The sequence below is a fragment of the Numenius arquata genome, chromosome 2 (genome assembly GCF_964106895.1).
Source record: "Numenius arquata chromosome 2, bNumArq3.hap1.1, whole genome shotgun sequence".
Lineage (NCBI taxonomy): Eukaryota > Metazoa > Chordata > Aves > Charadriiformes > Scolopacidae > Numenius > Numenius arquata.
Window position 1 is genome coordinate 93,561,603 of NC_133577.1, and position 17,775 is coordinate 93,579,377.

General features: G+C 38.2%; 1 protein-coding gene across 1 annotated transcript; it reads right to left on the reverse strand.

The window, feature by feature from the left end:
* Positions 1–5,682: 5,682 nt before the first annotated feature.
* Positions 5,683–15,539, reverse strand: FRS2 (fibroblast growth factor receptor substrate 2). The gene is made up of 5 exons (XM_074168246.1): positions 15,474–15,539; positions 13,442–13,628; positions 10,072–10,230; positions 9,021–9,184; positions 5,683–6,633 (listed from the first exon to the last, which is right to left on the reverse strand). The coding sequence occupies exons 1-5, from the start codon at positions 15,537–15,539 to the stop codon at positions 5,683–5,685; spliced, it is 1,527 nt and encodes a 508-aa protein (XP_074024347.1).
* Between the last annotated feature and the right edge of the window lie 2,236 nt (positions 15,540–17,775).

Here is a 17,775-nt window from a genome sequence, read left to right on the forward strand (position 1 = left end):
CACATATTCTAATGCAAAAAAACTGCATTAATATGGAGTTAAATTTGCTGACATCCATTCCTAAATAATATAACCATTAAAAAACAGGTGTAATCCTGATCTTTCACACACTTTAGAATCACTTCCTCTTTCATACATAATAGTTAAAGCAATATATATGCAAGTATGACTAAGAAATCAAAATTCACATAGTAATCTGAACTCTGACCACAACAAATAAGATTTTTTTTTTCAATACATGTAATTAAATATATTTATATTTTTACAGTATTTTTAGACCATTCCTGAAGAACTTGACTAACCAGGTCCTCAGGTGTAACAGAGCTGTTATGTCAGCAGAACGTGATCTTGCAGGAACACATCCAATGGCCCTTGGAAGTCAATATGAATCATTCATTTGGCTCCAAAGGACACTGCATGAGGCCCCAACAAGCTCCGGAAGGATTGCCCTGCTAACAAGGAAGATTCCCTGATGACATCAAAGCTCCTACCTCAGACCTCCTTTCCTAATGCCAAAGGGAAGGACTGGAGCAAAGGACAGACAAGACTCTGGGCTCTCTGGGTTGTTGGCAGGTGGTGTTGGGAATGACCATGTACAGCCCCAGCATCAGGGAGCAAGTGGCAAGGTGAGCTTCACGGCACCTTTTCTACTAAGGCTTCTCATGGAAAGCAGGGGAGCTGCTCCTCCATGCTCATCGCTTGGCAATTCGGTCACTGTGGGGTCTCAGCCGTGAGCTGTGGCTGGGACCCCCAAGGCATTAAGTACTTTGCAGACACAGAGGAAGACGGTCCCTGTTCTGAAGGGCTCGAGCCTATTTCTTAATCATATTTTTTTACATAATCTCCTTTGTATATACACATTTGCTACATAAAACAGAATTACACCAAAGTAATGGATATAGCAGAAAAGACTGACACATATATGTATATTACCACACTAAATAATTACTAAAACTGCAAGAAAAATTTCAAAATGCCCTTTGTAATATATAAAAATATAGAAATGTCCAACACTTGTTTCACCAACTTTAAAGGTAACTTTATCTCTCATAATCTATTTCTGTCTGTACACCTACATATTTCCAAACAAAATACTGCGTTAATCTGGAGTAAACACCACGTTAGGGTAATACCCTCATAAGACATCCGACAGACTTAGTCACATCCCTTACAGCACAGTATCAGAAGAAATAATGTATACATGGTCAGAGTTGCAGCTGCTAAGTTGATTTTTTTTTTTTTTTTTTGCTTATTCACGTATCTTGTCAAAAAGAGGAAGCAATTCCTACAGATTGCAAAAGAACCTTAACTCATGACTTCTTGTCTTTTTCATATATGCTCTGTAAGAAGGACGTCAGCAACCCTGACTCCATCTTAACGCAGTTTTTTGTAGTGGAATTTCTTCTGGATTTTTTTTTTTTTGGAGTGTATATGAATTTAAAATAAAGATATCATAAATGAACTTATGTTTATATTAAGTAAATACTGTCAAATACAAATGCCTGAATTGCTACCTCAAGGAAAAGATGGGAAAGATCTTATAATTAAATTCCAAAAAATACCTAATTCTATCTATCAAACTGAAGAACCAAACTTCTTTAGGGGAAATAGGAGAATTTCAGATTTAAGTCCACTATTAGTTCCTACTAAATCAGTTTCATCTTATTTGCATCCATTAAATAAATTAGTACAGTGCAGAAATGGAATTTCACCATTGATCCCACCTTACACTAAGAGGAGAATACTGCTTAGAAATAGAGGTCCAAATCAGATACGTCATTATACGCTCTCAAAGTAGTAACCGATATTAATCAGAACTTGCATTTTTACTTCACCAACAGCGAAAAAAAGACAGTCTGCTCTCTCCTGACTCTGTTTCATTGAGAAGTGGTTAAATATAAAACAAAAACAAGGATAACCAGATTTTGAGCCAATACATGCTGTTATAAAACCGGTAAAATCAACTGCTGGTCTGTGACTAGCAAAGTGGCCCTGTTTTGACGTTGATTTGGACTTTGTACAGCTGACAACTTTTGACACCCAAGCCCTAGTCAGAGCTGTAAACATACACACAAATATCCAAACACGGGCAGGGGGAGAATTAAGCAGTTTATGATATGAAATGTCTATTTGAACACTTAAGATTCTTTAAAAGTTCTGTAGACTTTAATAGGAACAGAACAGTGCTTCAGCACACCCCATTACATTCAACCCCTGTCATATGCAAAACGTACTTATAAGGGGAAACAAAAAATGTTCTAATGAGAGTTAAGGCTTTCAGAACAGTCTCTCTCATGTTGTTCATTATGGAGTCACCAAGAAATACCACAAAACTAAAAAAAATTGGTCCTCCTCTTGACATCAATTTGAGAAAAAAAAAATCCTGATATCACCAACGGATTAAATCCTCGCTAACTGTATTTCTAGTACAATCTGTACTTTTGGTCACTGTTGCATCTGTTTATCAACTCAGTTTCCTTGTTTAAAAGATACACTAATGTATGTCTTTCCCCAATCATTGCATTAAAGGAATACCTACAGTTAAAGGCTTTCCCTTGTCAAATGGGCTTGAAGGGTAGCAGCCAACTGCATGTTACGGATGAAAAGTGGAACCGATGGAGATGCTGCCATTTTTGCAGGACCTAGTTTCTGTAAACTTAACATGTCTCCATTACTAAAGAAAATGGTTACATATTTGTAGTTTCTCAGTCTATACACCTGTGGGCCCAAAATAAATATGATCTAAATACCGTGGAGAGACTGCAGCTGAAAACTGAATCCTAGATTACAGACACTAAACCTAACATCACAGTCTTTAAAGAGACTGAATTAAAAAAAAAAAAATATTTACGAAGTCTCAAAAGGTAAAGTGCATTGCAACTACATCTACTTCAAAGGGCAGAAAATAAGGAATGCTAAAGATGAGTAGCACAGGTAACAGGGACTACCCAGTAAGTTTGCAGCGTACACGAAACGAGAAAGCATTATCCCACCTGTAAAATATAACAGGGTAAAAAAACCAGTCCTGGAAAATATATTGTCAGACTTGTTAATATAATTAAGACTACAGAAAGCTGAAAGTTCAGTATGTTCTCAATTCTGGGGACCAGAGCTAAGAAAACACCCCCTATGAAGTATCGTGAAGCTTGTAACAACATGAGAAAAAAATTACTCAGACCATCCCTTGTACCTGAGACTATTCAGGATAAACACATAGGACAGTGCACCAGAACTAAGGAGGGATAGGGTTGGTTATTGTAATTTCAGCAGGTCACTTGGGATCTACCTGAAGCCTCTGTTCCCCTATTTGTCAATTAAGAATATTACTTCCCTGCCTCATAAGGTATGTTTTAAAGGTTCCATTCATTAGTACTTCTGAAAGATCCACGCTATACAGATGAGGACCAAATATTTCTAGGCAGCCAGCTAGATCAAACACGTTTGCCTCAAAAACACATGCTGAAGCGTTAGTTCGGCTCACAAATTTAAGTGAGCTATAAACCAAGAACAAGAATCACACCAGTATCGTTAACCCAGTATTTCACAATACCTGGTAATTTCTCTTCAGCACAGACCAAGACTGTCCATAGCATAAGGTGAGGCAATGGCAAACATGTGCCAAACTAACACTGCAGACCGGTAAAATGTCTAGCTCTAGGTAGTCATTACCTTCTAAGTACCAAGGTCTCCCCACAAGTCAATGAGTCTATCACAAAAGTATGCATAGGTTGACTGTGAAATCATTAATAAGCTTTTTTTTTTAAATCTCATTTAAGTTCCTCATAATGGTCTCAAGGACTCCCATCTTTTACTTCTGCAAATTATGTTATTTGTGCATCTGGTATTTCAGTACAATACAGTCTGTAAAGAAGCATTAAAGAGTGAATAGGTTGCCTGATATCCCTTATTCGTGTGGCAAGACACACGTATGTCAGGTGCTACTATTGCTGCCACTATTAAACTGAGAGAAGACCAAAGAAAAAGTTAACAAAGGAACAGGAATACACTCCAATGTAACTGAAAATAGCTGTAGTTTGTTTTTTATAAAACTTCAATTCAAATATTGCATGAAGATCATTAATTCTTTTTCAGATCTCCAAATGGCTTTTCTTGCATGTTTTTCCTCACTCACAGTTCAAGGGTTATTTTACATCACACCAGTTCACACAAGAGTAATTTCATTTGCAATCACAGGCTCGAGAGTAATCTCTTCTGCTGCTAGTACCGAGGTGCACCTGCAATACTGCCAGAATTCTAAAATTATTCAGACTATTAAAACCAAAACAAAACCCCAAAACTTCTGCTAAGGGTGCATCTGGCATATTCAACAAACAACATTCTACCTGGATGTACCTGTAACACTGAGCAGCCATCGCTGTAACCAAGTTTACCAACTGCAAAAGGAAAAGAAGTACGCTCATAGATAGTACTACTTTCAGATAATTTACTACATCTCTTTCTAAATTAAAGTATGCTATCAACTACGGATGCACATTGCTAGAATGTGCAATTTTCTATAAAGAACTAAGTCCAGTACCCTGCCTCCCGTGTAACCTGTGTCTGATGCTTTAGAGGAAGACTATAACTGCATAATAAACCTTTCCAGTTGTGCAATAATGCATGCTGCTGGAGAGCTGGGATATTTCTGTCAGGCATTAAAAAGTAGAACACTGGACAAAGACAACCATTTGACCTTCAAGAGATTTTCTTTGTCAAATGTAGAGAGTAAGACAAACACATAAATGACCCTGAACAATAATTAAAGCTATGTACAAAATTTTGACTTTTAAAACAAGACATTGTGGAACAGATAAAGAAACAGACAAATGCAACGAAAGGAAGGCACATTGAACTAAGAAATGACAAGAGAACCTTAATTCATACAGCCAACCTGTGAATTCCTTCACAAAAAAAAAAAAAACAACCCAAAACTCTGAGATTAAAATTCTGTCAGATTTCACAGGGAACTTGATACATCACTCAATTCTCTTCCAGCAGAAGGAGCTTAAGGCTGGGTTTAGATGCGTTTATAGCTCTGATCAATGAACTTCAACATGACCTCTCCAGTATCACACCAGTTAAGAAAATTACTGGGAATTAGAGGCTTTCTTACCCATGTGGTCTTAAAAAAAAAACAAACACACAACCAAAAAACAGACAAAAAAGGTGTGGTGTTTATATCCCTTGAGATGAACCAATATCTCTTGTGTACGTCAAACTGAGTGAATTAATGCATTACATACATTTCGTTCTGGAGGAGCCACTTCAACAAGGAATGAACGCAAGATATGTAACTTGAAAGATTAGGTTTACCTGCTAATAATGCACATATCAAGAGGCTTTAAAAAGTGTTATAAATGCCATTAACAAGTATAGGCACCAGACCAGAATATTTATAAATTCAAAACTGGCATATCACTCAGACTCTAATCAATTTAAAGAGGCACTGTGAAAGGTGGTGATGCTGCTATGCAGTAATTACTACTACTGTAGAATGCAATAGTGTTACCTAAATGAATACTTGCTCTACATTAATTCCCTTTAGTTAGACAAGTACATGAAGTATGCAGAAAAAAGTTCTATTAGTCTATAAAAGGCGTTAGTGTTAAGAAATGCAAAGTACTTGCATCTTCAATTTTATAAACTTCACAAAAGGTGCAAATGATTTAATGCTTCCCAGGCTCACATAGGCAGGTCAGTACTATTATGTCTAGTTTTCCTAGAAGTACCATCATCTCGGGGCAGTGCTTTTTGCAAGCTTGACATAGCAGCAGTTCTTTCAATGTCTATCACAGCATACAGCTCTGTGCGCCTGGTTGGAGTTTGAGGAAGTGGAGTGGTGGGGGTTTTTGGAGTCTGAGGGTTGTCGGAGTCACTACCACCTTCCAAGTCAACCTGTATATAGTTGAGCTGCCTGTGTTCTAAACTTGGACGCCTGATGTCAAAGTTAAAGACTGTTGGGGTACAGTCCCGACGTCGTGTAAATTCTACTTTATGAGCACTTGCTGGTACTGTTACATTCTCTGTATTGACATAATTATGCATTGGATCTAGGTTATTGTGGTAGCCATTCAGAGATGGGGTCTTTGGTCCTAAACTTTCATCTTCATCTCTACTCAGCTTGCGGGCTTCCCAAACAGGAGGCAAGGATGGCAAGTTCTCATAGTTCAACAGCGCAGTTCTCCTCTGAGCAGAGTTGTTAATGTTCTGGGTGTCTGAGGTGCTGGTTGATGTCAAACGACCTCTCCTGACCCCTGAGGCACTAGGGATTGATAACCTATTTATATTTTCATACACAAATTTATTACCAGATGGTGTTTCTCTACGTTCATCACTGTCGTACCCAGTGTCCCATTCAGTGTTGTTTGTGCTGCTGACGCTAACTTGGTCTCTCCCAAGTTGCTCCAGTTTCTCTCTTTCCATTAACTGCCTTTGAACAGGTGTTGGTCCTAAAACAAACTTAACTCCTTCAGGCTCCAGGAGAACCTGAGCATCTCTGTCATCAGTACACAACTGATCTTCTTTCATTTTAGTTGTTTCAGTGTTTGAAAGCTTTGATTCCAATGGCGCATGCACACTTGATCGATTTTTTCTTTCCTCTTGTACCCCAGTAGTGTTGACATAAGTGTGCACCTAAAAGGGGAAAAAAAAAAAAAAAAAAGTTATGTGCCTTTTTTTTCCCTCCAAATTTCTTTCAATCTTAACTCCCTGCTTTTCTAATCAAAATACCTGAAAATCAAATCTTGTGATAGCAGCTGTTTAAGAACAAAGGTCATCTCTCACATTTTGCTGAACTGTGCTCAGTTTTGAGTTTTTTACCTGAAATTTTCTTGTTGGTTTTGTTAATGTTACTCTAACAAAAGAATAGAATTTGCACCCTATGTTAATAATTATTTTGATTTGATGTTTTATCTCAGTTGTGCTCTAGTTATAGCTTTTCAGGTTCTATTCCAGCTCTGCTCTGGTCAGGGCAACCGTGGGCTGCTCCAACTTACCTCATTAGTCCACTTGGACAAACCAGTAAAGCAGAGCTCTGCTTTGTTGCCCCTTACCATGACAATGACCAACAGTTCAATAGTTGCTTCAGCTATTTCCACACTGCAAAGGAAATCTACTGTACATTTAAAAACAAAACAAACAAACAAACAAAACCAATTCAAGACCTAGAAAATTCCATGATCTCACCTTGTGTACAGTTTAAGCAATGAGAAGAGAGGTTGACTGTACTGGAAGAACAGTCCATTCTTTCTCCAACAGCCAACAGCCTCCTAATACCAGAAACTGAAGTAGGAAAATATACAATTCCATACAAACTGTGGCACTCAGAATTAAAGAGAAGCAGGAGGTGGCACCAGGTGCCACTAAAAAAAGGCAGGAACACACCACTAGTTTATCCCTCCAAGTCCCCACAGTGGATCAACACAAGGCTGAGTGGGAAAGACTGGAGTAATGGATTGCTTCTCTAAATTTTAATTCTGTCTGGATACCCAAACAGCAAAAGTAGCATTTTACAGCAGCAGGCATCAAGCCTTCCCAACTTCTCTGTCAGGCTCTACGTGCTGAAGTGTTATTTACAGCCCGCTTGACTCCTACAATGATTTTTTTAAACTCATCTACTCTTCAGTAACTCCAGCAATAACACTTGGACTCTTCTTTGGGGGCTCCTAACAAATTCTTTCCCACAAGACAGTTCACTCCGCTCTGCTCTGGTTACTGTCTCTGGTTTCCAACACTGTGTTTCTTGTCACACATGGGAGTCTTCCTAAACTACATTAGATTTTATTAAACTTGACTAACATTTTCATCAGCAACCTGAATGATGAGATAAAACATACTCTCTGAAAGTTTTCAGTCTGTCCCAGGTTGGTAGGGTTTCCACTGAAAGGGATCTCAGCAGCCTGGAGAACTGACCTCATAGAAACCTTATGAAGTTCAGCAACAGCAAATGCAAAGTCCAGTGCCTGTTGTGGAACACCAGCAACACTACAGGCTGGGCATCAACTGACTTGAAAACAGCCTTGCAGAAAAACACGAGGGGTCCAGGTGAATGGTAAGTCGGATGTGAGTCAGCGGTGTGCCCCTTACAGCAATCAAAACCAAATGTGCACTGGTTTGTGTGAGCAAAAGCACAGCCAGTAAGTTAAGGAAGTGTTTATCACCATCAATTAAGCACTTGTGAGACTGCATCTGTGCTCTCCAATACAAGGCAGACATCACCATGCTGGTGTAAGTCCAGTAGAGGGCGATGAGTAGAGGGGCTGGAGCATGTGACACAGAAGGAGAAGCTGAGAGCCCTATCCTTGTTCAGTCTCAAGATAAGGCCAGAAAACCACCTAATAGTTGTTTTCAACTACCTAATAGATAAAGAAAAGACAGAACCAGACCCTTTTTGCAGATGTTCAGCAAAAGGCTAAAGGGAGGGGCAACAGACACCAGCTGTAACAGGAAAAAACCCAATTACATATTAGGGAGAAATGCTTTCACCACAAAGGTGGTGAAGCAGTGGAACACATGGCTTGGAGACACTGTGGAATACCCTTGTTTGGAGTATTCACAGCATGAAAGGACAAGGCTCTGCAGTCACCTCTAACTTTGAAATTTGACCTAGAGGACTCAAGAGGTCCCTTCTAACCTAAATTATTCTATGATTTCTATTTACCAAATAGAAGATTTACACGTAAAGAAGCTTTTTGACCAGGATCTCTCATTATAAAGTACAATTTACGTGTTTAAAAATAATTACTGAAATTTTTGAAAAGAGTATATGCAAATACATACTTTCTATATCTTTATTTGTATATAAATATGAAAAGCAACTTAAAATAGTTACTTTTGCTCAGCAAGCTATCCTACAGAGTATCATTTTAAAGAGACAAAGCAAAAACCTTTCTGAGGTGGTTAACATATAGTAGAAATACATTACACCTGATACTGAAAAACACAAAACTTACAGAACAAGCACTAGAAAAATCTGAACTAATGTAGAACCTAAGTTGTATGAGGGGAAAAAAAAAACCCACTTGCTCCTCTGGTACAAGTAAAGGATGTGTTGATTCTTCACCGACAGAGGGGAGGCGTGCACTTCCGACAGAAGGATGTCTGCTGGAAGGATGTGATGAAGCGTCTCCAAAAGATGGATATCTGGGATAGCCATTGGGTAAACTTTGTGCATTGAACCCAGGAGCTGATTCAATTAGAAAACAAGCAAAACCATATTAAAATAGAACATTTTACTGTATATGAGTAAGATGCTTTATATCTTCATTTTCAATTTTCAAAAGAGAAATTACAATATGTAAAACAGTATTAAATATTCACAAGATTCAATTTTGCTGGGGGGAAGGAAACGGAAAGCAAATTGCAGTGTATAACATCCCCGTATTTACTGGGAAACATGTCTGAAGCAACCACTGAAATCTAGGTACGTCCTCCCAGTAAACTCCCTATCCAACTTTTCTTTCTACCATTAACAACATGTCTCCCTACATTTCTCTGGAATCATCAGTAACCTGGAATTCCTAGTTTCAACTATCAAGCCCTCTGCCCGAGATTACCTAAAATCCTCCAGTATTTTTGAAAGAACTTCACGCTACCCATCCACCTACACACAGTAAAAGAAAAATTCCAAACCCACTGTAGATGTGATATTACCATTACTTCCCCCCCGCCCTTAAAAAGGCTGGAACATTGCCCAACATTAACATTTCTCAGAAATGCTACAAGTAAAACATGATGATATCGTAATAAAGCAATTCAATAGGTGTATTCATTAAGTGTTCATAAGAACACTGCTTCACTGAAACACTTTTCTTATGCAACAACTAAGTTCCCAGAACTTGTTTCTTAAAGCTGAAGAACTTGACTATGGCAGTTTTGCTCCCAAGACTTAAGATTCTCAAAAGAGAATCCTTAGCAAGTACCTCAAGAGAATGCATTACTGTAATTAGCTTCTTAGCTTTAAATTAGTTTTCTTTTTAATTACCTAAAGATTTAATGCAAATTAAATGCTATTTTCAGCTAAGTACCACATTGCATTCAGGTACGTCATCTAACAGTATAACCATTACTTACTGGTAGGTGTTCGAGGGGTTCTTGGAGCTTCCAACTCAGTTTGATGATTATTCCTTTCTACTACTGGTTCTTCTACCACATTTATGCTATTATTCTGCATTATCTCTTGCAACATATTAAATAGCTCTTCTGCACGGGCACATTTAAAGGCAAAGATTCCTACAAATACACAAGGAAAAAATCAAAATCCTTTAACATAAGAAGCATGCCTTACAATGTATATAATGTTCAAAAACAGAACTGGAATCCATGTAATGAATACCTGTTAGAGAAGCAAAAACGTTAAGAAATTTTTATTGCACCATAACACACAAAATTACTGTGAGAACCTTTAAAGTCTTTAACTAATAGAAGAATAAGATTCCCATGCACCAAAAGTTAAATTAGAACAGAAAACTGGTTCAGTTAAGAGCAAAACTAAGTTTTGAGTACTAAATAAGGGGTAAAAAAACCAACAAACCAAAACCAAACCACAAAACAGGGCAAGATTTTTTTTTTTTTTTAAGCTGATAAAAAGGAAATCTTTTAAATAAATAAATTTTAAAAAAACACTAAATGAAACTACTGTGGTGCTACAAGGTCGTATTTTTTAAACCAGATTTCTATTAAATTACCAGAAAAATAAGGTACCTGCACAACAAGAAAGAAGGATTTAAACACTGGGTAAAAGTTTAGTTTCTTTAAGAAGATTAAAATGAAAAGCTAGTAAGACAAACTGTGTGAAACAGACAGTAACAAACCACTTGCTTTAGGCTAAAGGATAGACACAGAACACAAAGTTAGCAGCAATACCATGTATTTTGTGTGTGTATTGTGCCACTTTGCCTTTAAACAGCAGGGAGCGCCCCAACTTACCCTCACCAGCAAAGTCGCAGCTTTGGATTATTCTTCCATTGAAAGCATGAAGTTAAAGTTGACATGCTTGTTAAACGTGGGTGCAGGTGCTCATTTTTTCAAGTGAGTATTACAGTCTTAGAACTAAAATCTACCTACCTATATAGCTAGTTCTGTAAGTGCAATTATGTTAATATGCTGGCAATTACCATCATCATATATTTATTGAGGGACGCAGAACTGTGACAGATCAGAACTACCAGAAATGGTAGTTCCACATGGCACAAGTTCACAGAAACCCAGCTGGGAATATACCAAATGAGCTAAGAGGAATGACGCTCAACAATTAATATTCAGCTGGTGCAGTGAATCAGCTTCATGCTTGCAACACAACAGCTGTCCAGCTGCTTCTGCTACTTTTCCCCAACCCACGATCCAGCTCAGGTACAACAGTCCATGTTTAATTTTTCACATATTTCCAAAAATTCACACTGGATACTTAAATCTTAATGGACAAAAAATAAAATTAGAAAAAATCTAGGTTCACAAGCTTTAAAACGCTCCCAGTATGTTTCGGAGAAATTCAGCTGCCTTTGCCCCTTTGTTTAAAAAAAGTGCTTCCAATTGCTGGTTCCTTAAAAGATGAGATGAATTAAACTGGCACTGAAACCACAAGCAAAAAAAATTGATGAAACCTTGATTTTTGTCAAATACACATTAAATACAATATGATCTGTCACTTACACAATACGGTGACACACCAGCTCCTTCAGGTTTTCTATCCTGAATTATCTATTAGCTTTGCTCCCAAAACATGTCTTCAGGTTTTTTAAAACCTAGCACAAACTCAATGTTTCGCCATCAGTGCATTCTGACAACTTATCAGTAGGTATAATTTGAGATTACACAGGAAACAAACAAGAATACTGCCTAATGTAATCAGTAAAAGTTGCTGGGCAGCATTCAGGGTATTCTCAAATGAAAAACTTCTCTGTCATCTCACCAAGTGAAGATGAAGTTTTGCAACTGTGCCCACAAAAGCCAGTGTAGGTCTCAGGAACAATGCTCCATTGCAAAATGGCAGCAGAGAGAACATATTCTGCCAGATTTCTTTTTTCCTTAATATTTGCAGTATTTTAGTATTACGTAAGGAAGGCAAGAAACAAAAGAGGGAGGAAAGGGTTGCTGCTCACACAGCCCGCTTAATCTTCTCCATTTAAAAAAAAAAAAAAAAAAAAGACAAGTCATTAGGAGGGAAACAGAGAAGTCAATTAGACTCGGTGGACAATTTTGCAGATTTGCTATCTGGCCATGGAAAAGAACCTTCAAAATAGTATTTTCAATTGAATTGTATTAGTAACTCTTTTACATGTTTAGAGGAAGCAGTGAATGAAACCTGCAAAATCAATTAAAGTGATTTTCTTCAAAACAAACTTTATTACCCTCTTCTCAGATGTCTGAAAATTTCATTTAGTATGAAATATACTGTGACATTTGAAAACATTTCTATTTCTCATTAGGAGATGAGCTGAGAATGCCTTCTAAACTTCTACCAAAAATACCTGCCTGTCCTTACCTCTCCTTGGACAACGAAGACTGACCAGCTTTGTTTATCATCAAGTTCTTTCATCTTTCAATTGCTAAATAACACTATTGATATTAAACACTAGTAAATGCTAAAAAGCTATAAGAAAAATAAAAATGCAACTTGATTTCACAACATATGAATGCGTAAGAATTCCAACTACACACAGCTACATCACAGCAGAACGATGCAAAACGAGGCTGAAACCTCAAACAAAACAGCTATTCCCCCAGGGACTGCTGCAGTGACAAGAGAGAGAAAAGCTTCAACCTTCTCACTGCGAGCCAACCTTGGCCAAGGCAGGCATGATCTGGGATCTGGAAAAGTAACCAAGTTTTTCCAATTAAAGCCATACAGAAAATAACTGAGCATAGCTGGTGTTTACACACTTCATGCAAAAATGTGTCAAAATTTGAGAATGATGTCGTTGATATAAATGAAAGTGGCATTTGTTTTAGGAAAAGGATGAAACGCAAGTGTGTTTCTGAAGATGATAACAGGGTAGGAATATCCAGTTCATACCAGTGCTCCAGTCTTTTAAAGAAATCTAAAAATAGAGAATTCTTTGAATTCTGAGAAGGTTCCTCCACAGTTCCAGGTTTCACTGCCCCTCCCTGAAAGTCAAGTCAACCTCCAAGGCAGGAGAATTTCCCTGTCAAAACCACCTCCTAAGTTGACCAGAAGTATCCACACATACAAGCATGAACTGCTCCAGACCTACAATCCCAAAAACTATGTGCAACTCAAATACTCATTTTACCATAGGACCATTCCTTATAAGGTAACTTATTTTTTTTCCAGAAACCACATTCACATGTAAAACTATAGCCTTTACAACCCTTGCCAAAGGACGGGCAACTATACTTTTTTCTTTTTTTTTTTTTTAAACAAAATTGTCGTCCAACATCAAATAAGTTTCCACAAAGCTTTATATACAAAAATTCCACATACCTTGTCCAGTTTGACACCTTCGGCCACTTTCAAAAGAGAAAAGATTTGAGTCATAGCCATAGCGACGGAGACAGAGGTAGTGCCATTTTACAGAGTCCCTTTTACGGGTGTACAAAATTAGTTCTGTATCTGTAAGTTCCATTATGCCAGAACCCAGTTCATTACCATCATCATCCACATTAATAACCTGTAAAAAGGAAGTTAAATAGCATTAGGTAAGTACTCCTTTAAGGACCAATACCAGCACTAATAATCTTAATGTTTCACTTATGTGCTCCATCTGCTCTAACGTATGAGTTATGATCCTTAAAGTAAAAGTTTAAAAAAATAAAACTTCACCAAACCAGTTCCTTTGCTGCCTGAACCCAGAATTAAAATAATACATATTTAAAATCAATGAGTGAGCCTACATAACATTATTGTAAAATCTGAAGAGAAATTTAAAAATATAAGAGATTCATAAGTTTAATTTTCTTTTTTTTTTTTTTTTTTTTTTTTTTAAAAACTGGCTTTATGTACATATTCTCTTATTTCCACACAGATAAGGCATACCTCAGATAATGGAATCTTTCAGAACCTCGTTTCTTAAAAAAAAAAAAAAAAAAAAATATTTGTCATCTAACTCCTTTTACAGTTGGGAAAAGGAATGAAAAAGGATAAGGGGCTCCAAGATAAAGCTTTCTTCACATACCTGTATAGCCTTGCACTGTGCTGAATCACCAGACTGTTTTAGATTTTTTTTCTGCCTTTTTAAAGCCAACAAATAATTCAAATACCCTATGGTTATCTTGCATGAAAACATGTGAATAAAGCTTAAACTCTTAGCCTTTCTGCTTTTAAACCAGTTGGAGGTCATCTGCATCCTTTATGGAATTCAGACAATGTATATTTTCCTCCACACATATTTTACCTCACAATACTGCTTTTAGTGGGATTCTTTCTTACTCAATAAAAAGGCTACCAAAAAAATCTTCCCTATGGTATCAATTAATGTTACTCCTTAAAGAGGCATTTTCGACTTGAAATCTAGTCAATTGAAAAGAATTAGGAAGAGTTTCATCTGCCACTGAGGCTTATGCCAACTTTCTTCATTTTGCAAATTACATTCTTTCATCTTCTACCCCCTGCTGCTAAATCAGCAACCCACACAAACAATAGAGAAATTCTACAGTGAGAAAAACTGGAACTAGTTACACAAAGTAATGTCAAATTCATAAAAAGCAAGAAAACAGAAAAATATGTTATCCTTCAGCTTTTTGTACTGATAATATTAAACATTTCCAGAAATTCCCATGGCTTTAAAGCTCATTTCAATGTTGCCCTAAGGCAACGCATGAATCATTTTTCACTATGGAAGCATCACATTCCTTTGCCAACTCACAGAGACAGTTTGGAGTGCAGAAGCAAATCTGACTTGTGTGACTATGCAAAGGTATGTTTACTTAAAGTCACTGACTTCAGCAGCTTCGTGTTAAGCATGTTAAGCGCATGAACAAGTGTTCACAAGCTTAGAAATTCCAGGCATATAAGGGAGAGAAGCATGTTTATAAATAAAATTTCTTCAAGTAAAGGACAGAAGTTCGCAAAATGCTAATAGTCAGTAGTGATCTTCAAGTAAAATCTTCCATTGCTGACCCTGCATCCAGGTTCATAATCACACTTCTCCAGTAGCTCTTCCCTTATGCTTACAGCTCCCTTCCTAACTTCCATAACCTCCCAGAGACAACACCGCTTACCTGGGCCCTACCAGCTGAAATGGAGATGGACCAAAACCACAGGGCTGTTTCTCCTTCCTGAAGATCAAAACTGTCACAAAAAAAGCCTACTCTGTCTAGGGAATTCCTCTCACTGCTGGCAAGAGAAGATTTCTAAAGGGGCAAGAGAAACCTGTAGCCACAAACACCTGCAACTCTGTCACATTTTAACTGTTCAGTAATTCTCACCCTATTTTCATATAAATTTTTTTCTATCACAGACCTGCTCTGCAAGAAAGCAACAAAATAATTCACAGCACACCACGTCAGTTGCTTACCTTAAACTTGTTTCGATGGTTATCTGGGACAGTTTCTTTATCTGGACAGCTACAACAGCTACCCATGACTTCTTTAGAGGACCATGTGATCTCTAAAGGAGAAAAAAAACACCAACAAAATGATCGTTCAAGCTGAAGTAAAAATCATTGAGTATCATCAACAAAACAATCCAACACAAATTGCTCTCTGAAATTACAATTCTTCATGATGAATTATGCAGTCCTAAGTAATAAAAAAATCAACATAAAAAATACAAATATTTTAAAATATTTAAGTTAAGTTAGATTTGGCATTAGGGAGTGGCAATACCAAGCTCTTAAAGTCCTACCAATAATTCAACTTGAGGTTACTACCAAACAGACCCATTTGATTTGTCACCCATGGTAGCAGCTTGGAGGAAAACAAAACCCAACAACTTACTGGGTGCGATCCTCATATCCTAAACCAGGGCCCTTTACACAAGGCAACGACCTGGATTCCAGTTCCGACTAAACAAGCACTCCCCAGCTTAGACTGCTGAGCACAGCCCTAGTGACGCCCATACAAGCCCTGGGGTATAGGAGGTTACCAGGCACAGGCAACACAAAAAGCCCACACGGCGTTGTTCCTGAAAGGCTGCCCTGGCTTGGCTAGCTCCAGGGCTGGCTGGCAACCGAGAGTGGAGGTGTTCCAGGCCTGCAGGCACTGCTGGCAGCCATACGGCAAAGCTCTCTCTGTGCTTCCACTTTTGAATACTTCCCATATAGCAATGTACATAAAACTATGTAATCGAAGTCAAGGGAAGGAAAAAAATCCCACATTCAACACTAATATTTTAAAACGTGGGGTTTTTTATTTCTGTTAAGTTCCATTTGGATTAAATTGTGTCACCCAGTCTACTTCATTTGCTATAAAACAGTAAATATTCAACTAACACAGAACAGCATGGCTAAATTAAGGAACCCAAAATAAATATTTGATATTTTGATGTTTTCATTTAAAGATTTTTGGATGTATGGTAAAACTCCTTTAAAATAGTATGATAAAATGTTCATAGAACTAAGTCTCAAAACTTGCTTCTCCTCCCCTAACACCTTGCAGAGGGTCGTTAAGTCTTGTGTTTCTTAAATACAAGGAAGTCAGACAAAAGAAAACTTAACCCATTTACATCATCTTTATATTGGGTAAGAACTAAAATTTCCACTACACAAATGAGAAGTAAGGCAAAGTTCTGGAAGAGAGCTAGTAAGGTAACAAGAGATATGACATTAGGAGTCATGAAGAAGGAAGACAAAACTGGTTGACAACTTTTCCTGACTAAAGGGGAAAAAAATATTAAGAAAACCAAGACTTGCTTTCTAGATAGGCATTTGTATTAGCTTGCAGCAGTAGTATCCAAGTAGTCTGCTGAGAAACAAGGTGCAAGGAATACAATGATGAGCAGCTAGCTCTTCCCCACTTGAGCAGAAAAGCACTCAAAAGAGATACTGCCACCCTACAGACTGTATAAATCTGCCTCTCAGTTAGACACTAATTTTAATAGTCTTCACACATGCATTCCATTGTTATTTAAACTACTCCATCTTTTTTTCTTATGAATTCTGCCCGTTTCGTTTAGAAAGGGAGATACAGGTAATAACACCTATTACTAATTTCCCATCCTGGCACCCCACAGTGCCTCACTACAGTAATCACAGAATCACAGAATCGCCTAGGTTGGAAAGGACCATGTCAACTCGTCTTTTGAGTATCTCCAGGGATGGTGCCTCAACCGCTTCCCTGGGCAGCATGTTCCAATGCTTGATAACCCTTTCAGTGAAGAAATTCTTCCTAATATCTGACCTGAATCTCCCACGGCGCAACTTGAGGCTATTTCCTCTTGTCCTATCGCCTGTGACTTAGGAGAAGAGACCTATCCCCGCCTCGCTACACCCTCCTTTCAGGTAGTTGTAGAGAGCGCTAAGGTCTCCCCTCAGCCTCCTTTTCTCCAGGCTGAACAACCCCAGCTCCCTCAGCCGCTCCTCATAACACTTGTGCTCCAGACCCCTCACCAGCTTCGTTGCCCTTCTCTGGACCCGCTCCAGTACCTCAATGGCTTTTTTGTGGTAAGGGGCCCAAAACTGGACACAGCACTCGAGGTGGGGCCTCACCAGTGCCGAGTACAGGGGGATGATCACCTCTCAGGTCCTACTCACTACACTGTTCCTGATACAGGCCAGGATGCTGTTGGCCTTTTTGGCCACCTGGGCACACTGCTGGCTCATGTTCAGCCGGCTGTTGACCAACACCCCCAGGTCCTTTTCTGCTGGGCAGCTTTCCAGC